Raw genomic sequence first — 25,035 nt, 5'->3', positions numbered from 1 at the left:
TTAGGATGTATGAGAGTGCTGCTTGTGTTCAGTCGCATCCGACTTTTTGTGACCCCATGGACTTGTAGCCTGCCAAGCGCCTCTGCCCATGGGATTTTCCAGCCAAGAATACTCGAGTGGGCCATCATTTCCTTCTCCAGGGGATCTTCCCGACCCAGGGATCGAACCTGCATCTTTTGCATCTCCTGCATTGGCAGGCGGGTTCTTTACCCCTGCGACACCTGGAAAACCCCTTATAGTAACGCTTAGGTATTTTGAGAATTGGACTCCAGTTGGGTACACTGATGGAGGAGGAGAAAAAGATTGCGTAGTTAGGAGGGGGAGAGGCAGAGGTAGCTGTGAAGTGAATCGGGGCTGTGGAGGTGGCAGGCATCTCTGAGTGGCTGTGTTTGCCTCTCTCCTTGTGGTGCAAGTGCTGTCATTTGCCCAAGTGAAAAGGCTACCACCTCTCCTCCCCCTGCCACCCTGACTTCCAGGACCAATCCTCAATGTAGCTTCTCCTTATTAAAAGTCTTGCCTTATTCCCTCTGACATAATCTCTACCATAACCACTGTCACCAGGCATGATCACCAGGCATGATCATAATTCTTCTCCTCTAACAGTTTTCATCATTTTCTTTTCGTTTGGTATGCAGTTCTGAAAATTTTGCTAGTTAAGGTGGTTTTGTGGATAATGACATTAAGTATACTGACTTTTAAGTTCTAAAGTTTGGGTTATGGCCAGAGAAAGCCTTATGATTTAGGTCAACCTGCATGGGGTAAGATTGTGGTAAGGAATCGTGGCTACTCTACAAAAAGTTTAGAAGTTTCTAGAAATGGTGAAAGCCTGATCTCCACCTCAAATAGAAACTCTTCTGAAAAGGGCATGTGTATAAGTTACTGGAGTCTGATGGGAGAGGCCTGCAGAGCTCATACTCTACAAGAGTGATTTGAAGAGTTTCAGCTAAGCTGATCTTGACAAGAATTATCTGAGAGTTGGAAATCTCTCCAAGTGTCATAGTTTTAAGGAGAGAAGGAAAAGGATGACGTGGAATGTTAAGACCTAGGAGTACGAATTTGGACATGAAGACAGCCATCAGGAGAGCCAACACCAAAATGCCACCTGTGAGCCTTCTAACAGGTGGGCATTTCTCATCCAAAGCCAAACAGATCAGAACACCTAAACCTCTTTTCAGGACAAATACAGGAATGTCCTGGAAGTCTGAGTTGTGTTTGATGTCATCCCTTATTTGGGCTTCCCAGGTGGCTCAGTGGTAAAGAATTCACCTGCCACTGAGGAGATGTGGGTTCGATCCCTGGGTCAGGAAGATCCCCTGGAGAAGGAAATGGCAACCCACTCCAGTATTTTTGCCTGGAGAATCCCATGGACAGAGGAGCCTGGAGGGCTACAGTCCATGGGGTTGCAGAGGCGTTGGACATGACTGGGCACACATGCACTTCTTTGGGTGGACTGTTTTAATGATTGCTTCTTCCTACCTTTCGTTCCTTCCATCGTTCCTTCCATCCTTTTCTTCCTCGCTCTTGTTTCCTCTTTCTTTCTCTGTCTCTATCTCTAAGGGAGTAGAATATTCATTGAATGGGACAAAGGAGAAGATGATTATCAGTTAATGATCTCAAAAACTCCAGTAGTCATTTGAACTAAAATACAATTTTTAAAGTATCTTACCATTCAGCTTTTTCTTCTTTGTAACTGGGGATTTTACTTTTCAAGCCATCTCAGATAGAGGTGCAAACAATAGCCCAGAAAACAGAAGTCCTCTATGCTCCCCCCAGCCCTCACACACTGTGTGATTTTAGGCAAATTTACCTTGTACCCTCTTCTACTTTTAGCGAAGTGGAAGTGTCCCTCCCTCTCTTGGTAGGAGATCTGTGAGCATGTAATTGAACTAACTCAGTTAATGAGACAAATGAGTGCCAGACAAGTTGCTAGACGCAGGAGAGAAAGCTCAATCGTAACAAATCAATTATTTCAGCAGATGTTTCTGAGCACATGTTGAGTACAGATAAGTGCTCGTAGGCCTGGAAGGTTTACTATCTTGACGAATTCAAGATATTGTCATTGTCCTTAGACTTGAACTGGATTTTCTTATTGCTGTGGTTTGATGAAAGTCAGGATTTATTTGGCATGTGGTGTTAGTCGCTCAGTCATGTCCGACTCCCTGCCACCCCATGGTTGGTGTATGAGGAGTGGTCCAAATTTGGGTGGCTTTCTTCCCCACCCCCCCCAGCCTCTCCCACCTCCCTCCACCCCCTCGGCCCCATGTTCACTGTCTGGTAAATATCTCTTGTCCACAGTGAAAACTATATCTTGTCCCTCATTGTGACCTCTTATCATCTCAGATAAATCCTAGGGAACAGGCCAGGGAACAGAACATGCTTCTCTGGGCCCCTCCACCGCCTGGGACGTGTGCAGTGACTGTAGTTCTTATAAATGAGTCTCTGAGTCTATGCAGACATACCAAGATGACCTGAAGTTCAGAAAAGTACTTTGGAGAGTGGAAATCATTGTATAAGTGTTGGCAAAACTCTTTATTGCTCATAAACATCACACCTATTTTCTATCTCAAGTTCTATGCTCTTTTTTTTTTTTTTTTAATCTGTTTCCTTTAAATTTGCTTACCTCCAGGGTATGTGTGGCCACACAGTAGGAGCACATGTATACCTTTTATGTCACCTGAACGAAAGGATGTCTGTATAGATTCCCTGAACTGGGGTGAATCCATTTTCCTGTCTCTGGGAGCCCAGTTCTCTGCCCATTACACCCTCAAAGGAATACATTCGACTTCTTCTGATGCTGTCTTACTTACCGCACCGTAAGTGTGGAAATCAGTTAGAAACTGAATTTTCACATTCTCTTGCTCAGTTGCATTCTTCCTCCCAAGATAAGAAAATTGCATCAACCTTCATTGGGCTCCCATGGCAACTTGTTAAATTAGGTCAAGATGTGGGGGCAGATAACGTGGCTTGAAAGCCTGCCTGTTAGCTGAGTTAAGAATACATCAAATGCAACACTGGCTTCCGCCAGAATGCACCTTCTTACCTTGGTGGGACTGCTTATGATTATCAAACTGATACAATCAGAAAGCTCCATTTTCTTTTGTTTGAAGATACATTATGAACCCCATCTGATTACAAAACCATCTGAGAGAGGTGGCCCAGTGTTCTCTGTGTATTTGATGGACCTAAACAAAATACTTTCTAGATCCTTGACAAACATAGGCATCCGTGGTTTTTTTCCCTCTCCATTTCAGTAGGTGTAGAATAATATGCTGGATTGTCAAAGAGTGTTGATCCCTTCCCTCCTCTGTCCCTCCAGGCTCCTTTTGTCAATGACAAAACTGAGACCAAAAAATGACTTTTTCCAAGCCTTCTGCAGGAAGGTGGCTCTTGAACTGAAACTTAAGCGCTGCATGTCTCACCTCAGTTTGAAATCTTTCTCTCTTAAAGAATGAGAACACTCATTGGTTATCTCAGTTACTCCCTTTAGAGTAGATTCAGGGCCCTGTGCCTTGCTTGTCACTCATTAACACTATGCAGGGGGAGGGGGCGTGGCATGCAGGAGTGGGTGGAGCTATGTTCTCTAAACCACCTTCGTAGAACTTCGCTCCAGATTGCCAGACTTGAGTTGATGCAGATAGGGAATTCTTTCCTGCCACTCCTGCAGTTGGTGTGGAGCAGTCCTGCCGGTAATAGTTGTGTTGTCAGTGTGTAGGTGTGGCCCCAGCTTTGTGTTTCAACTGTTGTATGAAGTGCTCAGGGTCTCTTCTTTATCACGGAGCGTGGGAAAAGGCTAAGCTCCAAGCCATTCATTACCTGTAATGAAATTATGATTTACTATGCTGTGCAGACTTACGAATAGCTGATCCTTCAGCCTCTGAAAGACTACATTTGAGACCATCAGGAATTCAACTTGCACGTATTTTTCAGTGAGACATTGCACAAAGCGGTCCTAGCTTTGTAGAAACGGAAGCCCTAGACAATCCCCCGTTGCTTTTCAGTTCAGTCAGTTCAGTCGCTCAGTCGTGTCCGACTCTTTGCGACCCCATGAATCGCAGCACGCCAGGCCTCCCTGTCCATCACCAACTCCCGGAGTTCACTCAGACTCACGTCCATTGAGTCAGTGATGCCATCCAGCCATCTCATCCTCTGTCGTCCCCTTCTCCTCCTGCCCCCAATCCCTCGCAGCATCAGTGTCTTTTCCAGTAAGTCAACTCTTCACATCAGGTGGCCAAAGTATTGGAGTTTCAGCTTCAGCATCAGTCCTTCCAATGAACACCCAGGACTGATCTTCTTTAGGATGGACTGGGTGGATCTCCTTGCAGTCCAAGGGACTCTCAAGAATCTTCTCCAACACCACAGTTCAAAAGCATCAATTCTTTGGCGCTCAGCTTTCTTCACAGTCCAACTCTCACATCTATACATGACCACTGGAAAAACCATAGCCTTGACTAGACGAACCTTTGTTGGCAAAGTAATGTCTCTGCTTTTGAATATACTATCTAGGTTGGTCATAACTTTCCTTCCAAGGAGTAAGCGTCTTTTAATTTCATGGCTGCAGTCACATTCTGCAGTGATTTTGGAGCCCCAAAAAATAAAGTCTGACACTGTTTCCACTGTTTCCCCATCTATTTCCCATGAAGTGGTAGGATCAAATGCCATGATCTTCGTTTTCTGAATGTTGAGCTTTAAGCCAACTTTTTCACTCTTCTCTTTCACTTTTCATCAAGAGGCTTTTTAGTTCCTCTTCACTTTCTGCCATAAGAGTGGTGTTATGTGTATATCTGAGGTTATTGATATTTCTCCTGGCAGTCTTGATTCCAGCTTGTGCTTCTTCCAGCCCAGCATTTCTCATGATGTACTCTGCATATAAGTTAAATAAGCAGGATGACAATATACAGCCTTGACGTACTCCTTTTCCTATTTGGAACCAGTCTGTTGTTCCATGTCCAGTTCTAACTGTTGCTTCCTGACCTGCATATAGGTTTCTCAAGAGGCAGGTCAGGTGATCTGGTATTCCCATCTCTTTCAGAATTTTCCACAGTTTATTGTGATAGGCACAGTCAAAAGCTTTGGCAAAGTCAATAAAGCAGAAATAGATGCTTTAGCATCTGTTGCTTTTAGCCCAAAATAAACCTTCTTCTCATTTTGTAGATAAATTAGAGCCCGTCTATCCTCACACAATAACAGAGTCCAAGGGCCACACCCGAAACCTGGGCATCTGACTGAGTTGTAGGTCTGGTCATTGAGTTGTAGGGTTCAGAAACATAAAGCTACTGCTAAGAGAAGGAAGGGCTTCCAAGCCCTTCAGTTCAGAATGAAACCTGAGCTTGGGCGGCATCACCTGAAATCACGGTTTTCTGAAGGAAAGCTGGATTGCAAAATCATCTCAGTGTCCTCAGGTACAACCCCCAGGGACAGCTTCTCATGTGAGCCTCAGTCACTGATGAGGAAAGGAGAGGGGGTCCCCAGAGCAGAAGAGCACTGTGGTGTGAATTGGTGCAGGAGATTCTAATTATAGCCTGCATTCCCATGGAGATGTTATTAGGAACAACTTGGAGCTTTATAATTGGGGGTGGAGGGAATATTCCCTAAGCCAGGTTCTGGAATACAATCTCTCCATGTCAGTACTATGGCTGTAAGGTTGTGAGTTGACTACAGTCTTTCCTGACGTAAGCGTAAAACCCTGGTGCCCTTTTTGTGCAGTCCTGCCATTTACAAGGATCCTGAGGTTCTCACCCAAGCAAAGCTGGACTTGGCCTCAGGCTTACAGGGAGTGTCACTACCCTGTCTCAGGGTAGAGCATCCGTGGGTAGCTCCTGGATGGCTGGGAGGAGAAGAGTTTGGCAATGAGAGAGGCAGAAACAGCATCTGCCCTTTCCTCCTCAGAGGGCCCTGTGAGTGGTGGGTTGTAGGAAGCCAGACAAACCCCCTCAGCCTACGTGGAGCCTGGCTACCAGCCAGCATCGCAGAAGCTGGGGAATTCTGATTCTCTGCGCTGTGTTTGACGGCGGGTCCTCAGTGCGCACATGGAATGTGAGTGGGATCTCACTGGAGTAGCGAGTTGACATGCTGCTCAGTTGTGAGACTGCTGGGGAAGTACGTTGGAGCTCGGGGGTGGGGGTCCCCGGCCGCTCTGAGCTGGAGGGATCAGAAGCCCCTTGGTGGTGTTGCCTGTGTGGAGGTCCCACTGCCTCTGCCTCCTGACTGGTTTGCATGGGGACAGTTGGTCTTAGACATCTGCCACCCGTGGAGAAAATCACATGGTGGGAGGACTCGGCCTCGTTGTTCGTTTTTTCCCTTCTAAACGGCTTTGAAGGTGTGGACAGGGAGGTTCCCTGTTTTTGTCAGTCGCCTTTGAAGACCACAGCTGGCTGAGCCACCCCGGGGACTGGACGCAGCTCCCGTAGCTCCAGGAAGCTGCCTTTAGGGCAGAGAGACACCTTTATACTATACAAAACAGATTGCACATCCTAGTGTTTAAACCACCTGAAGCCTCTGGGTGCCTGGATTTGGAGTCAGGAAACTCACAAGGGGACCCATCTTTTTAGGGGACACAGCAACCCCTTTCCCCTGCCAACCACCTGCTTTCAAGGCTTCTCTGGGTCTCCCATTTTCTGGGTGGCTGTTTCTTTAACAAACTCTAACTCCATGTGGTGGAACTGGGTGGTGACCCTGCTGGAATGCCACTCTGTCTCCTCTTGGAAGCTCCACCTTTGTGTCTTTGAAGCCGATGTTTCCCCTGAGCAGAATCCAGCCCGTGTGTTGCTGAGGCAACCACGCAGGTCCTGTTGGTTGTGAGCAGCTGGCCTGGAAACTCCCATGGCCTCAGCTGTGAAGGGCTCTTCCAGTTGGTCCCTTGATTGTGCCCCTTGGCATCTCCTGGTTTCCCGGTTGCCTTCCCAGCTTGGGTGCTGTCGGACCAGTGAGTGGGTCCTCAGCATAGAGACTCGTTCCATTCAGCAGACGCATGGAGACTCCTTCCATTCAACAGATGCTTCAGTCCACCCTTGAACACATGGGGTGAGGGGCGCCGACCCCTGTGCAGTCAGAAATCTGAGTATAATCCCCAAACTTAGCTACTAGCCTGCTGTTGACCTGCTAGCATAAACAGTCCACTTACACATATTCTGTGTTTTATGTACATCTACGTGTATTTTATGCATTCCTGACCTCGCTTTTTTTTCTCGTAATGTTTTCATATTTCCAGGCTATGCAGTTTGTCTGATTTTTTTTCCTTTTTTTAAATTGCTGCAAATCTACAAAAAGGATTTTTTAAGTATGTTTATATTCAAAAGAAATCCATGTATAAGTGGATCTGTGAAGCTCAAACCTGTGTTGTTCAAGGGCCTCTGTGTATCCCTCCCCGTCCCCTTCCCCCTAAAGTGACTTTCTTGTGATGCTTACAGATGGGGTGATGATAATCACCCCATGTGCTACTCTTATGCCTGCAGGTCTAGGTTCAGCTTAAGCACACGAGAGGTGAGAGGCTGTTTGACCTTGGGCTACGTGGCAGAGGCTTCACTGTGTCAGGGTTGAGAGCGGGCACTCTGGAGCCAGGTGTGTCCTGGTTTTGCCACTGACCAGCTGCATGGCTGTGGGCCAGCTGACCTCACTGTGCCTTAGTATTCTTATCTGCAAAATGGTCACAATAGCAGTTTCAGTCTCTTCGGATTGTGGTGGGAATTGCATGAATAGCTTATGGAAGGCACTCAGCACAGTGCTGGGTCCATAGGAAACCCTCTTTAGGTGCTAATTGTTATCACTGTTTCATGTTATTCTCCAGACCTTTTGTTTTTCCAGTACAGTTCTACATTCCTTCTGGTCAGAGGGTGATGGGTTTAACTTAGAGAATTCCAGTCATTCCTGGCAGTGTCTTGGGGAGCATAGCTGATACTTAATTTCAGTTTAGGTCATTTCGTAAAGTCTCCCTGGTGGCTCAGTGGTGTGAAATACCTGCCAGCCAATACAGGAGACGCGGGTTCGATCTCTGGGTTGGGAAGATCCCCTGGAGGAGGAAATGGCAACCCACTCCATTATTCTTGTCTGGAGAATTCCATGGACAGAGGAACCTGGCAGGCTACAGTCCATGGGGTCGCAAAGAGGCAGACGCAACCCAGCATGCACTCAGCACTACCACCTAGGTCACTTCAGCTTTTCAGCTCAACCCACATGTGTGCTGAGCTCTTACTGTGTGCTAGAGTCTTTCATATGCCTTCATATTTTTTAAAACTGTCACCAACAACCACATAAAGAAAAATCTGTTATCCTCACTTTATGAAGGAGGGAATTAAGGTTCCTAGGGAGGGAAGAGGTCTAGCCCAGAGTCACACAGCAGACAACAAAGAAGAAGCCTTTTATAGTTTTGCACAACGTCAGACAATTGGGAGGAAAATATCCAACATTAGTAGCGTGTTAGTTTGGGTCTGCTGAGCAGCAGATGTCGAGACATGATTGGACTTGTAAGAAATGTCCGGGGGAGTGGGGGGACGTCTGAAGTACAGAGTGGCAGAGAGCAAGAGAAGGTGGAGGGCTTTCAAAGAGAAGGCGGGGGCCTTTCAGGCCTGGTGGCAGACAGGAAGGAAGGAGACTTGTGAGAAGAACCTCCAAGGGCATAGCAGTTCCAAGGAAGCGGGTGTCCAGGCTCCTGGGTATTTTGGTCAAAGTTGCCCAGTGGGGGAGCTCCCCGCCTGGCAGGAGTGGCCCCATGTGACCTCCATGCCCAGTCCCTGGCCGCAGCAGCCCCAGGAAGAATGTTCTTGGTGGGGACCTGTGGATGGAGTCATAGATGCTCCCTGTGGCCAGCGGGTGGAGCCTCATGTGGCTGTGGCCCCATCAGCCCTGACTGATCAGTGTGGCGTCCGACGGGTCATACAGCAGGTCACTGGACCACGATCCCGATGCCCCTGGTGGCCCATGACTGGCTTCTGGATTTGGTGCCTGCTATTGACTTACCCAACTGCATTGTTTGTTCTGTGACTCACCTCTCCTTGAGCGATAATGAGAGTGAAAGTTGTCCTAAGGTGGGTGAATGTGAAAGTTTGCACTCGGTGTGGAGGCTGGGACCTGCTCTGCCAGAGAGGTGCTCTCAAGGCTGGGCTCTGAGGGGGTGTTGACCTTCAGAGCCAAGATGGGTGCAATTTCTCGTGGGGGCCCCTCCAGGCAGGGTTCTCGGTCCTTTCTTCTTTAAAGGCGTGGGCAGTCCCTGTTCAGCTTATCCCATTACAGTGGAACAGAAGTGTTTCTTCTGCTGCCTCCTTGCTGCTCTTAATACTCTCTTCTGTTATTCCACCCAGGCTGGCTACCACGCTTTACATCTGAGGGGTGCTCAGAAATTATTTATTGGATAAAGGCTTGAAAAGTTGTATCCTCCAATGATGGTTTAAGATATAGTTCACCACCCCAAGAATTTGAATATGTTAACTAGTCATTTCTCTCATCTTTGATACAAGGGGGAAACTTTACTCCTAGGATAAAATAAAGCTCAGAGATTGCATGGAAAATCTACTAGGAAAGGTCCAGGCTTCAGAGCTCTCAAGTCTTATTTTCTAGTCCTAATCAGTGAAGCTATCTTTCTTCTTATAACCTAGATGCTTAAGAAGGCATTTTCTTTTTTTTTTTTTTAATTGCCTGTAGGCATGGCTGGATGGCGTCACCGACTCGATGGACATGAGTTTGGGTGAACTTTTGGGATTTGATGATGGACAGGGAGGCCTGGCATGCTGCAATTCATGGGGTCGCAAAGAGTCAGACATGACTGAGCGACTGAACTGAACTGAGGATATATATATATTTTTATCTTTTAAAAAAAGTTTTGTTTTTCTAATTTTTACAGTGTTGGTTTCTGCCATATAGCAATGTGAATCAGCCATGACTATACATACATCCTTTGGATATTTATATTAGCTATCTGAAGCATCTTTTGTTTCTGAACACAATTTGCACTGTTACTGTTCAGTCGCCCAGTCATGTCTGACTCTTTGCAACCCCATGGACTGCAGCACGCCACCTTCCCTGTCCTTCACCATTTCCTGGAGTTTGCTTAAGCTCATGTGCATTGAGTTGGTGATGGCATCCAACCATCTCATCCTCTGTCACCCACTTCTCCTCCTGCCCTCAGTCTTTCCCAGCATCAGGGTCTTTTCCGGTGAGTCTACTTTTCTCATCAGGTGGCCAAAGTGTTGGAGCTTCAGCATCAGTTTGCACTCTATACCCTCAAATCCAGACTTCACTCATTTCTGGTGACTTCTTAAAACAATCAGTTACCTAGAAGACATTGGGAGGAAAAGCTCTGAAGAAAGCCACTTCCTGGCTTGCGCTTTGCCAGCTCGCTGTCCAGGAGTGTGTCTGAGTGGCAGGGTGAACGTGATTAGACAGAGTTCTTGAGTTTGGAGGGAAGGTGCCTGCCTTTGAGGACAGGCTGCCCCTTTAAGAGAGGAACCGCCTCTTCTCCCTGCAGCCACCCCCACACGTGTGTCCTTGAACGCTTGCAGGTGTGAGGAGCGCAAGCAAAAACAAGGGCCTTTCCTCCAGACACTCAAGTGTGTAACTGTCTTGTGCTCGGCCCCAGGCAGACCCAAGTGAGTCTCAGTTAAGTCTGCCCCAAACAGGGGAGTCTGGCTGAGCTAAGGCCCTCCAACGAGGCTCCCTGCCAGGACGGTCTTGGACATTGATCTCTGGACAAGACTTTCTGCTCTTCCTTCGATTAATACTGATGGGATCTGTCTCTTGGGCCAAACTGCAGACATTTGTGGGGAATGCTGGACTCACTGTAGCTCAGTCCTATGTAATTATTAGGTGGAGTGGGCTTGCTGTGGAGTATAAATGATTAGGGAAAAAAAAAAAGTACATTGGGGGAAAGAGGATCTAAGTCTGTCTGTGGCCAAGATTTCCCCAAACCAGAAATGTCGGCTATACTTTCACTTGCAAAGCAGTTTGCATCTGTTCTTTCTGTGCCTGCCTACTTTGAATTAGAGCAGGAACTTCAGAGTTATCCCTCACTTGAAAAAACCTTAACTATCTTTTCATCTACAGTGTTTAAAACATTTTACGTTTATATATGTTAATCATTTTGCTTTTGCTTCTAACTTTGTCCTCTTTCAAAGTTGCCGTATAAAAGGCCAGTTGAATTCTTGAAAGAATAATTGAATTTTATTTAGTGCTTTTGTTGTTTTGTTTTTCTATTCCATCTTGTTTTTCCTTGTTTTTCTTTTGAAAAGTCTGCTTTTAAAAATATTTTTTCTGTTGTCAAATTCTTCTGTTTAATTCTACTGTTATGTTTTATATTCCCAAACTGTTCTACACTGTGGTCAGCTCTTTATATATATCTATAAGGCAGGAAGGAGCTGTGATAACTATTTGCATTTTAGAGATGGATAAACTAAAGCCCAGAGAGGTTAAATGAGCTGTATGAGATCACTCAATGAATCAGGGAAGAAGTGGGGTCAAGGCTCTAGACACTTGACTCCCTATTTTGGGCATTTCCCACCATCATGTATATATTTTCATTTTATAGGATACTATCTGCTGTCATCTCAGTCAGTATGTCCAATGTCTGACATATTTGTTTGTTTAAATTTTTTGAAATGCTTCCTCCTTTCTTTTGGTCTACTGTTTCAGAGACGTGGACTTGGCATTAAAGGCTGGTTTTGTTTTCTTGTTTCCACTGCTAGATATTGGCTATTGCAGCATCTGTAAATGCAAGGGCATGAACCTGTTGTCTTTCATGATATTCACGAGGGATGTTTTTCAAGCACCTGTTAGAATGTTGTTTGTGGTTATGCTTTGAGTTATAGGAACTTAGATCCTGGATTGCTGCCCTTGAGTTACTAGCCATTGATAGAGAACAAGTGTATAGAACATAATGGTTTAGAGTGATTTGTTGAACCAAAGCATCTCAGCCAGTTACAGAATGGATTGTGTGTGGATTGTGGTGGAGATGAGGTGAGATTGGGTTGAGTTGGGAGAAAAGGAGGGATGTAACTCAGACGAAATGGGGAAGGGCTCTTACAGGTATAAAAACAAGCCAAAGTACCATACAGTCTCTGCTCTTCCGTCTTTGGAAAATCTTCCTGGTGCCCTGGTACTGACTCCTTCATCCTTAGCCAGACAGTGAAGCTTCATGTTGAGTTTGGCCCAGAGGTCAAGACACTGTCAGGATGCTTTCTGTTCAGTTTCTCATTAAACGTCAGGTCATGAGAACTGAAAGGAAAAAGAGGGACTTTGGGATCATCATGAATGATAATTTAGAATGGGGTTGACAAGAAGCGGGTGACGTTTGGATTCTGGGGTTGCCCACCCACCGCCAGAGGTGGGCACACTCCTGCAGTTGCTGTTGCTCAGTCATTCAGTCGTGTCCAGCTCTCTGCGACCTCATGATCTACAGCATGCCAGGCGCCCTGTCCTTTACCATCTCCTGGAGTTTGCTCAACCTCATGTCCACCGAGTCAGTGATGCCATCCTGCAGTAGTTTGTAAGAAAGATAGACTTGTGAACAGATGGGTCATTTCTGGATTCGAGTGTTCTGTTTTTGCCACCATCGTTTGGCTGTGGGTAGAGACACCTGGCTGAGAGGGCGGGGCCGCTTGGTCCCGTTCCTCTGTTTTAGGACCACCTGTCAGATGTGTGCTGTCGGAGCCAAGTAAACCCTGCTGCAAGGGTGACCAACCATGAGAGTTTCATAGGTTAAAATAAATGCGGTGTCCTGCCCACACTGAGGTGTTTGATTTGACTTTGAGAGTCGAGCTACAGAGATTAGATTCTCAAAGTAGCAGATGAATCCCCAAAGGACCTGAGGTGTGGTCGTTTTTATTTTGGGGTGCATGTTGATGAAATGTAGCCTGGGAGTCCCCCATATTGTTTGGCCCCAAATATAGTTTAATAGAGAGAAGCAGTTTGGGTCCCTTTTCAAAACCCTGATACCTTTCCGCACAGGAGGATTGTTTGAGTAAGACAGTTCAGGAAATGTTTACAGAGCTCACCTGTCCAAGACAGGGTCCCAGGCCAGGCACTGACTATGCCTGTAAGGGTCAATCAGATGCAACCCAGGCTCCCAGAGAGCTGACAGCTGGATCATTTAAGAGCAAGCAGGTTTTTTGATAGCTGGTGTTTGTTGGTGAGGCACCATCCCAGGCTTTGGGTTACAGCAATAGAAACACACGGGCCCTGCCCCTGGAGCATGTGTTCTAGTGATGAGAGAGACACAGGGAGAGCCACTTGTCAGGGCTGGCCCTGCTCAGAGCAAAGCATGATGGGAGGCTGCCTGAGACAAGACGCCAGCTGCCCCGGGGCCTGACTCTTGTGTGTTAGCCTCGCCCTGGGCACAGGTGACAGAGCGAGAATGTGCAGCTGAACTGGAAAAGCTGAAGTCCCCCTCTGACCGCGGTTCACTAGCAGTGAGATCATTGCCATGGCTGGCAACCCCCACACCTAGAAAATGGGAAGAAAAGATACCCACACGTGGCTACATGGAGAAGGATTATGATCTGGAGCGTCAGGAACACCTTGCTAACCTCCCGTCCCAGCCTGTGCCTTTCCTTTTACCTAAGTAGCTCACATCTTAGCCTCAGAATAACGGAGGGAAAAAAAAGCAGGGCTTTTAAATAACTACCCTTCATCTAGATAGATGGGAACCTTCTAGTCCCTAGACAAAGAGAAGGGGTGTAATCAACTCAATGAATAGAAATTCACTTGAAGTTTTGCCTTAAAAGAAAAAAGAGAGAGAGATTATAGCCTTGGATTTGACATGCCTTAGGGGTCCCCCTGGAGGGAGGCATCCTCCTGCGATTTGCTTTGCTGTCCTGGGGTCCCTCTATGTACCCACCTGATGTTATCTGTCCGGAGGCCATGTCACCATTTTCAGATTGGGGCTGTCAGTGTTGTACTGAGAATTTTCCTCTTCCCCAGAAGCCGAGAAGAACAAAGCAGTCAGAGGAAATTCCCCACTGCAGCCGTGGAGGGGGGGAGTCCCCCCCACCTCCTCGCCCCGCCTGCGAGAGAGACTTCCTTCGAACAGGGACCCTCTGTTGTTGTGGCTCAGAGCTTCGACTTGAGAAGCATACTTTCCCAGTGATGCCACTGGATTCCTGACGTGTGACACCCCGGGGCGGCCTGGTGAAGGCCGCCGTTGACTGCCCTGGGCCCCTGGACAGGGACAGCATTGTGAGTCACACTCGGTGTGTGAGCTCCCCTGCCCATGACTGGCACTATTATTAGTACCATTCTCCGCTCCTGGGACAAAGGTCACTGGGACCAGAGTCCTGTTGGGTGGGTGGAGGGGGCTGGGCCCAGGGCCGAGAGGAGGTGTGAGTGGAATGGAGGCAAGGAGAAGGCTTTTCCACATGAAGATGCGTTGGAGGGAGGGAGGCAGGGACGGAGCCCTGGCCCTGCAGATTTGGGCAGACTGACCCCGAGCGACACAGAAACAGCCTCTGTGAGAACTCAGATTGAGCAGGCCAGCCTCAGCCAGCATGTGGGCAAGTCTGGGGCTTGAGAACTTCCCTTGGGTCTGGACTTGGGTGATACCAGCGGGTCAGAGTTGCCAGTGACCCCAGAGCCACCTCTGGGAGTGGGCCACCCTGAGAGGTCCTGATCTTCCCTCCCAGACCCAAGGGGCGGATGGATACATTGTCATGGAAACAGGCTCCAGCGTGGGACTTTCCACTGGTCCAGCCTGGGGACCAGCCACCCCGACGCCCACATTCCGGACTGTCTGGCTGGGAAAAGAAGCCCATGTTTGTCCTATCTCTGATGCCCGCACAACCTAAAAGAGGGTTGGGGTGTCAGCAGAAATGTACAAGAGAGGAATTTCTGGGAAGCATCATGGATCCCTTTTATTCAGAGTCACATTGTGGGCTCTCTGGAAGGCTAGCAGAGGCTTCCAGAATGCCCCAGGTGGGAGCGCCGTGCGTGCCGTTGGCGGGGTTAGGCTGGCGGGATCTCTCCTCAAGAATAAGGGAAGGAAACTCGCGCTGACATCGCTGCTGCTATGACTTTGTTCTTGTGCAGCCCTGCAGACATGTTCCTCCCTGCCTCCCTATCCTGCGCCCTGTCCTTTCTCTCGGCATCTGGTTTTCCTATTTACCCTCCCTCTTCCCTTCAGTAAATAGGAAAAAAAGAGGCACCACACCTAGGACTTGAGCTCCTGAATTTCAGTTTTGTGTTCCTTATGAACAAAGGGCAACTCACACGGAGGGGAAAAAAACACCCACGTGCAAGGACTCACCCCGTCTCCGGCCACATCCACAGACCCCAGGGATCAGATGTACGCAGACAATGGGGTGCGGCTCTGAAGTGGCAGCAGGAGCAGCAAGACTCGTTCTGTCTGACGTCCCTCCCTCGTGAGCTGGTCCCTGTGATGCTAATTCAAGCCCCGTCCCCACTCTATGGCTGCATATCTGAAGGGTGGGGGCCCGAGGTGGCTCTTGGACCCCTCTCCCCGGGAATCTGGATGTGCTTGCTTCTCCCTGCCATTGACCACAACTTCCCAGGGAAATGAATCCCCATAATTCTTCCTCTTTCCTCAACCTGGTATAATTAGACCCCTTATCCCTAAAGGGATTTTAAGACAAGTGGAATGAAAGAGGGGCATACCCCGTGGTTCAGCAGTGAAAAATCTGCCTGCCAATGCAGGAGATACAGAAGACTCAGGTTTGATCCCTGGGCCAGAAAGATCCCCTGGAGAAGGAAATGGCAACCCACTCCAGTATTCTTGCCTGAAAGAGCCCATGGACAGGGGAGCCTAGCAGGCTTCATAGGGTCACAAAGAGTTGGCCATGCCTGAGCGCACACACACACACACACACACACACATACAGTATGAGAGAGGTTTGAAGACAACTAGTGGGGGTGAGAAGTAATGAAATTACATGGCCTAATGGTGATCATGAGGGGTGCAGATGTCACCTGTGTAGAGGACGCCAAGGTCCCCAGTGGTCAGACTGACTGGGGAACCACTGGCCATCCGGTGTCCTGGACTGCTTGCTGTGAGCCATGAGGAAGAGCTGTTTTTCAAATGCAAGGTCCTTTTACCCCCAGGACCATTGCAGCCAGCAGGCAGTTTAGATTGGACTCTGGGTTGGACTTGCTGGGGCAAGTCCATGGCTTGAGGTGGAGATTTAGGGGGTCAGGCAGGCTGCCTGGGTTCTAGCCATACCACTTCTGACCTGCACAACCTTGGACAAGACACAGTGGGTCAGTTTTCTCTGCTGTACAGTGGGAGAAACAAATGTGATAACAATAGTATCTACTCAGGGAGTTATTCTGAGGGATAAATATTGGGTTGGTCAAAAAGATCATTTGGATTTTTCCCTGTGATGTTACAAAAAAACCCAAATGAACATTTTGGCGAACCCAATAAGATGCTCTAAAACATGACATATTACTGTGGTACATAGTAGGTGCACAATAAATCCTAGCTCCTGTTCCTGTTTTCCTTTACCAGGTGTCTGAAAGCAGACCTCTCTCCACCATGTCTATAGTCTGTGGTCTTGACCCAAGAGAGGACCATGAACTCCCTGGCTTATTTTCATAATTTTGGGATAGTTGGTTTTTCCTTTCATGTCTCATTTCAGTGGTTCAGGGGGTATCTATTCTACACTACTTCAGGATACTTATTATGTCACAAGGGCTATTGTAACTAATTCTATAGCATTTCTTAATAGAAATTTGTTTTCTTCCTCCTGCCCATCCGGATGGCTTCTCAATGGATTCCTCATAGGAAGTCACGACAGGACATTCCTTCTGGCAGAGGGTGGTAGCTGGTGACTACTTGGCTGCCAAGGAAACTGCACATGTGTCTGAGCTGTCTAGAAAATGTGTTTTTTTTTTTTTTTTCCATTGGAGTAGAAACAGAGAAGTGGGTAAGGCTTTATCAGTGTCATTCCTGGGACAGTTTCTTCAAATATTAATATACTTTGCAGGCATTGGCTGAATTATTTAATTCTAGAATATGTGTAAGGTATTTCTTGCAAGATAGTTTTAAAGTACTCGGGGTTCATTTGTAGAAGGGTGAGGTAGAGGTATTTCATTTTCCTTGCTGAGCTTGGGCTGGGCTGAGGAGGGACCATTGGGATGCAAGTACTATAGCCAAGGCTTCCTTGGGGTGTCCCCCCAGTGATAAAGTGCACCAGCCGCTGTTTGCTCATAGGCATCCATCAAGATTACCCTGGGGCCTGGAGTCAAGGTCCGGGGATTGGCCCACTGTTTTCTAACTGTGCCTAGACCAATGTCACGTCATTTTTCCCGAGCACCTTACTCTGCCCCGATAGAATGGAGGCAGTCGGCCCAGTCTGCCATGCCTATAAGGAGATTGGGGAGTGGGTTTTAGAAGAAGCAAAATGGTGAGCGTGCAAATGTCTTGTAGGTGTGTCCAACATGACAAGAGATTGCCCTCCTAGATCATGAAGGGCATTTCTTTATTAGAGAGGCAAGGCAAGCTTGTTTCCTACTGCATCTCAGTTTACTTAAGATCAGACACATTTGGAACTCAGGTTAAGGATTAGAGCCTAACAAACTCAAGTTTTCTTATGTGAGTCAGAGCATGCCAGGCTTTCTTTGTCTACACGGACTGGGTCTCTCCAGCTGCACTGTTTCCAGGTTGCTTCTGAGATGGTGTTAACAAGGCCTACACGTCTACACAGTGTAGATGTGAAACAAGCAGTGTGGACTGTTGAGCCCATATCTGTCTCTCTAGCTACACCCATAAATCAGATAGGAATCTCTGGCATCATTGTCATTTCTGAATAGAAAACTATGCTAGAAGGAAATCCGTGTAGCACAAACTCTTTTAGTATAAGATAAACTAACAATCAGAGTATGTCAGGCCTTCCAGACAGTGTTGATGGCAGTGTTGATGACTAAGACGAGAATTGTGTGTGTGTGTGTGTGTGTGTGAATTAGAGTCTGCTTAACCATGGTGAGTTTCTGAGACAGTGCTAACCTGACCTTTGAGGATTTCATAGCTGGAAAGTTCATTTCCCCCCTTTCTTAGTTTGGCTGCTTGCCTGTAGGCATCTTGGGGGACTGGATTGTGGTAGAGAGGAATATTATGACCAAGAGAACATCTAACTTCTCTTCCCTTGTTAGATCGCCCTAAGGTAATGATTCTTCTCCCTCGAAAACCAGGGACCAAAGGGTCCTTACTGTAGACTTTGCTTATGGGCTTTTGACTTCTGCTTGGAGCTGACAAAGACACTCCTCGGTTCATACCTTGAGTACTTCATAAGGCAGAAATAATGACTTTGTTTTTGAAGGCCAAACTGACCATGTTGCCTTAGAATATCTCAAAGGAGCAATCCAGGATTTTCTTTCTAGAGTTTGTGTAGCCATAAAAGATGGACTGACTTTTAAATCGATCTAAATAAGGCAATTGATACTCCATCCTAAATGCAGTTTTGGTGGGAATTCTTCACTGTTTCCATCTGTTCCACCAGCTCCTGCAACTCTTGTGCTCTGGGTATTCCTTGTTTTCCCCTGGCTGATGGGCTGGGAGGGTAGGGGTCAGGAGTGCCCTGTAATGGGATTCGCTGCTGAGAGTGTGGCACATCTGGTGTAGTGATTCACCATGGCTTGTGTCTCCAGGCAGCGGACCAATCCAGCTGTGGCAGTTTCTTCTGGAATTACTCACGGATAAGTCCTGTCAGTCTTTCATCAGCTGGACAGGAGATGGCTGGGAATTCAAGCTTTCTGACCCAGATGAGGTAAGGAGGGAGTGACCTGAGAGTGTTTTGTCCAGGGAGGGTGAGAGAGAGCTCTGGGGATGGGTTGTATGGGGCTTGATGGTGTTTTCTAGGGTTTGAATCCCAGCTCTTACACCTGCTACTTGGGGGACCTCCTCTGAGCCTGAGTTGCATCATTTGGAAAACAGAGAAAAGACCTATGTTGCCCATTCGTTTTCAGCTTAATGGATAGGATGTACCTACAGTGCCTGTCACATATCAGGCCTTTTGTAAACACAAGTTGGGCTTCCCTGGTGGCTCAGTGGTAAAGAACCCACCTGCCAGTGCAGGATACTCAGGTTCAGTCCCTTGGTTGGGAAGATCCCCTGGAGAAGGAAATGGCAACCCACTCCTATATTCTTGCCTAGAAAATGCTATGGACAAGAACCTGGTGGGCTGCAGTCCATGGGGTTGCAAAAAGAGTTGGAAATGACTTAGCAACTAAACAACAAAAACATGAGTTGCAGTCTCTGACTTTGTTCCCCTCTTGGCCTTGTGGCTCTGTGAATATGGAAGGCGTCTGGCAATTTGAGAGGCCTTCAAAGTTTGGTGAGATTTGCTCATCATTTTGTTTTTTCATCAACAAACAGTGAGGGGAGGAGGAGTACACTGAGTGTGAGATGAACATATACACATTGCCCACGGGCTTCCCTGATAGCTCAGTTGGTAAAGAATCCACCTGCACTGCAGGAGACCCCGGTTCAATCCCTGGATCAGGAAGATCCACTGGAGAAGGGATAGGCTACCTACTCCAGTATTCTTGGGCTTCCCTTGTGGCTCAGCTGGTAAAGAATCTGCCTGTAATGCAGGAGACCTTGGTTCAGTCCCTGGGTTGCGAAGATCCCCTGGAGAAGGGAAAAGATACCCACTCCAGTATTCTGGCCTGGAGAATTCCATGGATGTGTATAGTCCATGGGGTCACAAAGAGCAGCAAGGACCTACTGTATAGCACAGGGAACTCGAGTCAATATTCTGTGATAATCTATAAGGGGGAAAGATCTGAAAATATATGTATGTAGAAGTGAATCACTTTGCTATACGCCTGAAACTAACACAACATTGTAAATCAATTACACATCAATAAGAAAACAAAAACAAAAAAACAAATAGTGAGTGGCTGCTCTGTGACACGCCCAAATTCGGAGGATGCAGAGCAATAAATAAGAGAGAGGCCCTCTGTTCTGGCTGAAGTGAGAAGCCCTGTGCCTCGAAAAAAAAAAAAAGATGCTTCCTGTTGATGAAAGACAGGTGTGACTATAACTCAGTCCTTCATCCCTCACATCAGATTTCATGCTTTCAAAGCAAAGACGTTCTATTAATAATACAGGGTAAGAGGAGACTCTATAGTGTCTCCTATAAGAGAAGAGACTCTTTTTTAAATATCAAATGCTTTAACTCCCATTCCATAGAAGTTCAGGGTCACTGCATTTTCACCAGCTTAGAGTCAGCTTCACTGCCAGCCTGGTCTAGCCTTCAAAACTTGGAATTCAGAAAAGTAACTTTGTCAATGAATCCCTAGCCATCTTTTGAACATCATGGGTCATCACCAATGAGTGCAGGCATATTAATGTGTATCTTGGGCTTATTCTGGAAGTGTTTACTCTCTTCTTTTTTAAAAATTAAATTTCAGGTGGCCAGGAGATGGGGAAAAAGGAAAAACAAGCCTAAGATGAATTATGAGAAACTGAGCCGTGGCCTTCGCTACTATTATGACAAAAACATCATCCACAAGACGGCGGGTAAACGCTATGTGTACCGTTTTGTGTGTGACCTGCAAAGCCTGCTGGGGTACACGCCCGAGGAGCTCCACGCCATGCTGGATGTCAAGCCCGACGCCGACGAGTGACGGATGCTGAGGGGCCGGGGAAACCCTGCTGAGACATTTCAGAGAACAACCATGTCGGTCGGACTCTTAATTTTTTAATTGTTATTCTATTTTTAATTTTCCAGAACTCATTTTTTTTTACATTCAGGGGTGGGAGCTAAGTGAGCTGCAGCTATAATCCATTGTGCGCCGTTGAAGGAGAGCCAGGACTGGTGGGGTGGGTGGGACAAGAAATTCTGGAGAGGATTTTCAGGAGACAAGGGCCTTCTTAGAAGCTTGAAGAATCTGGCTTAAGGGAGGAAGAGACTAACACGTCCAGTCATTAAAAAAAAAAAAATCATCCACAAAAAAAAAATGTCTTGAGTTATGGACCTATTAGCAAAAGAAATTGATGCACCAGGAGTCTTGAAACTAATGAAAGGCAGTTAATTTCCTTTTGTCTTTAGGTCTGGGAGGGCAAAAAAGAGGGAGGTAGGATAAAGCCTTTTGTTTGGGGGTGCACTAAAAAATCACGGGCTATTGACCTTTTTGTTCTACTTTTGAAACAAAGATGGACTTCAGTGGGGAGGGGCTGAAACTGTTTTTGTGTTAAATTTTATTCTATTAAATTTTGTGCCAGTATTTTTTTTTTTTCCTTAAAAATCGTCTTAAGCTCTAAGGTGGTCTCAGTATTGCGGTATCATGCAATTTTGTTTTTATTTGCCGACTGAGGATTCTGACACAGTGAAAGGAAACTGTTTATATAGACCCCACTGGAAAGACAAAGCACCATCACTGAGATTTGGGGATCCCAAGTTCATGTGACTGATGTGCGAAGGAAAAAATGATGCTAATTTGGGTACAAGGGAACTGTGCATGTGAGTTTCTCCTTTTAAGTTTTAAAAATTATGATCACACCCCTCTACTTATTTGTCATGAGTATATTCTCAGAGTTTGGACTTAACGTTGAGCTAAGAAGCATTAAGTCTTTGAACTGAATGTATTTTGCAGCCCTGCTTTGGACAATAGTAAATGTAGGAGCACTGTAGAAGTCTTAGGAAAGAGGGAGTGAAGGGAGAAGATTGACCTGGTTCTCTACTGGTTTTTTAGACTTGTAACATACATGACTTGGAATAAAATCTGTATGCACGGGCATTACCCCTCAGGTCTTAGGAAATAAGTCCTGAATGCATGTCCTTCCCAACTAACACTCTGTACTTTGTCCTTTGTGTCTGATTTTCCCAGCACCCCACATTTATCACTTTTCCCCACTCTGTTGTTCAGTAGAAGGAAATGTACAGCTTTCTGATGGGTGAGTGAAAGAGTAGCCGCAGACATGTCATGAGTTGGAGAGTGTCTGATAAAGCCATTTAGATGTCCTGGGTTTTAGAAGCCATGGAAACTGAGGGAGCCTAGGAATAAAATGTGGCTCGGCTGTCTTTGGGAAAAGTGCAAGGCTTTCCTTTGAAGGGTTTAAGGCAGCTGTGTCGGGTGTCAGGTGAGACTAGGTGGGCAGGCAAAGGTGCACAGAGCAGATGCTATAAGGGCCCCGTGCTTGGATCTGCTGTCCTGGCGCAGGGTCAGGGAAGGTTGGTAATTGCAAAGGAAGGAAGCTTGAAGGCATAGGAACTATAAGGAAAGGAGCTTGGGTGTAGCAATAAGGTGGTCCATGAGATTCAAATCTACTTTTACTTCTCCCAGAGTTGAACTACAAACATTATCAAACCGAGGCCATTGTCAAGGGTCATCTGAAAATGGAGTTTGGGGAGAGGGGACCAACATCTGACTACTAAGGAAAAGTGCCTAATACAATTAGAATCCCCTCTTCTCAGCTCGACAGGTGCCGGATTGAAAAGGAGGGTGACAGGGATGGCTTTCAGCGAGGGAGGGGAAGAAACCCTCAGGACGGGCTTCTCGGGGTTGGCCCTTGTTGGGCTCCAGCTGAGAAACTGGAAGTCTACTAACTACCTTCTAGCATAGCTTCAAGAAAGTGGATTGTTTTCTCCCAGGTCTTCTTGCAGACCCCGGATTATCAGGAACTTAACTCTGTGATTCATGCGCTTCCTCATACCGAGAAATCGGAGCATCCGCTTGGAAAGCAGAGGCAGCATTTTGCCCAGCTGTGTATTGTGATCTTCTTCCGGACGCAGGTGCCTTAATGAAGCTCTCGACATATTTTAGGAGCTGCTCAGGGAGTGTTAGGCGGAACTGTTTGGACTACATTGTTTTCTCTTAGATTATGTGATCTTTGTTGGGCACTGGCAAAGATGTGTGTGCGCATGCGTGTGTGTGTCTCTGTGTGTGTTTGCAGACGTGCAGAACTGCAGCTGAGAGAATGCTGGGGCTTTCTCATGATGTCTTTCCACATTTCAGTGATGGGTGAGAGTAGAACCAAGGCCAGACTTCGGTCCTTGCTTCTTTGCCACCAGGCATATCACTTTCTCAGCTCAACAGCCCTTTCCTTTTATATCAATGCTGAGACCCCCCTCTCTGTGTATGTCTGACTCCTGCCATAATTCACGTGAACAAGTGCCTCCTCATGCTCTTCTGCCGCTTGTTTGCTAAGATGCACCCCCCTCCCCCACCCTGCTGTCTCTCCCAGTCCACCGTTTTCAGTATTTGTAGATAGCGTGTTAGTTCAAACAGCTTTGTCAATCTGGCCAGATGCTTTTTTTTTTTTTTTTCCTCCTTCTGTCCAGAGACCATCCCAGGAAGAGTGGTGGGTGGTTTATACACTGGAAATGGAGCAGAATTGTTGGATTTCTGCTTTAAAAAAATAAAAACACATGTTAACTTCAGAGGAAGGATGGGCAAATCTGGTTGAGTTGGGTGAAACTCTGTTTTCCTGGAGATGCATCTGTTAACCCATGTTGGTTTGGGCTGTAGGGTTCAGAGTCACTTTGGTTCCCTTTCGCTTTCAGGGGAGGGACTTCCCTACACAGAGCCCTGGTTTTGTGGCTATGGAGATTAGAGGTAACATTCAGAGATCAGATATGCTTTTCCTCACTTTGGGGCTGAACACTCTGGGTTTTAGAGCATTAACCTGCCTAATCTTCATGGTGAAAATGACACCTTCTCTATCCTAGTCATGCTGTGCATGCTGCTTTCTCTGTTGGGGTCTATATAAATGGGTTGAACTCTTAATCTACATTCCAAAGAAGTTTCGAGGAACCATAAATATATGTATACATATACATATATAAAATATATATATTAAAATGAAATTTATCTCTATCAGGAATACTGCCTCAGTTATTGAACTTTTTTTTAGAATACTTTTTTTTTAAGCTGAGAAGTATAGGGGTGAAAAAGATGTTATATTGTGTTTGACTATTTTCCAACTTGTATTTTCATATAATTTATATTTTTTAAAACCTGAAAATTTAAAAGCAAGATGAGAAAAAAAAAAGGAAAAGCAGGTGCTTTTTAAAAAATCAGAACTGAGGTAGCTTAGAGATGTAGCGATGTAAGTGTCTATGTGTTTTTTTTTTTAATGCAAAAAAAAAATTTCTTACGGGGGAATTTTTTGTTCGTTTATTTTAGTAGCTGATGCTGGCACATCATTTTGCTGGAGAATTTTTTATATACTGTAGCCTGATTTCATATTGTATTTTAAACTGTGTGAGATTAAAAGCAAAGAAATTCATTCATAACGATGTGGGTTTGGCTCCATTCTTTCCTGTCTGGTTCATGTGTGAAAGCGGGACAAATTAGCCAACCAGAGACAAGCACAGGAAGGAATGCAACTTCATCTGATGTCACTAGCTCTGCACCATTTCAGATAAAGATTTCCTAATAAAGCGCAAACTAACACAGGAATATGGGGAAGTGTCATCTGACATCCCAGTTACTGAAGATGGAGTCATCCTTTGTGGAATGTCCCCGCCTCATCATACCACATTTTGATCGTGTCTGAGGACTAAGAGGCACATGAAGAAACATTTTAATGATTCAACAGATAAACATTTGATTTCAGCTAGGTAAAGTTCCTGATCTTAATACAGGGTGTTGAACATCTTTGGTCCACACTTGGGCCCTCTTCTCCCTCCTTAAGCTCATTTTGTCCTGTGCCAATTCAGACCCATCACATCCATCTTGGCCCCAGCTCTTTTGGGGGGCGCTGAAAATGGGGAATGGTAACATCCAAGCCCTCAGCAGTCATAAATACAATCGTATTTACAGGTGCTTTGGGGAGAAGGTTAGGAACACATGCGGCATGGTGCCTCTTCTCGTTGTTAAAACTACAGAAGGTGGATGTTTTTAATTAACACCAGCATTCACAACATGAATCCCGACTCACAGCTGAAAAGAGAATTTTTGCTGAATTGGTCACAAAGAGAGCTCTGTTTTTGGAAAATCGGTTTCTTCCAGCCTGGAGCTTGAGGTTTCCTGAGTGCACATTAATTACTGACTGTGTGGTCCAGTGGTCAGGGAGCCCGACTGGCCAAGAGGAGGGCTCCAGGTCTACCTCCCAGTTAAGCCATCACCACTCACTAGGGGACCATGGTGAGATGGCTG

General features: G+C 46.4%; 1 protein-coding gene across 5 annotated transcripts in view; it reads left to right on the top strand.

Annotated features, from left to right (window-relative positions):
• The window catches only part of ETS1 (ETS proto-oncogene 1, transcription factor), a 138,950-nt gene extending 114,780 nt beyond the window's left edge, over positions 1-24,170 (top strand). For all 5 annotated transcript variants that reach the window (XM_061406412.1, XM_061406409.1, XM_061406410.1 and 2 more), the window contains 2 exons: positions 18,577-18,695; positions 20,344-24,170. In XM_061406412.1, coding sequence (XP_061262396.1) covers positions 18,577-18,695; positions 20,344-20,559 — 335 coding nt within the window. In that variant the 3' untranslated portion in view covers positions 20,560-24,170. The remainder of the gene's footprint in view (positions 1-18,576; positions 18,696-20,343) is intronic.
• Positions 24,171-25,035: the final 865 nt, after the last annotated feature.

Source organism: Bos javanicus, chromosome 29 (genome assembly GCF_032452875.1).
Source record: "Bos javanicus breed banteng chromosome 29, ARS-OSU_banteng_1.0, whole genome shotgun sequence".
NCBI lineage: Eukaryota > Metazoa > Chordata > Mammalia > Artiodactyla > Bovidae > Bos > Bos javanicus.
This window is presented reverse-complemented; position numbering and strand designations above follow the sequence as displayed.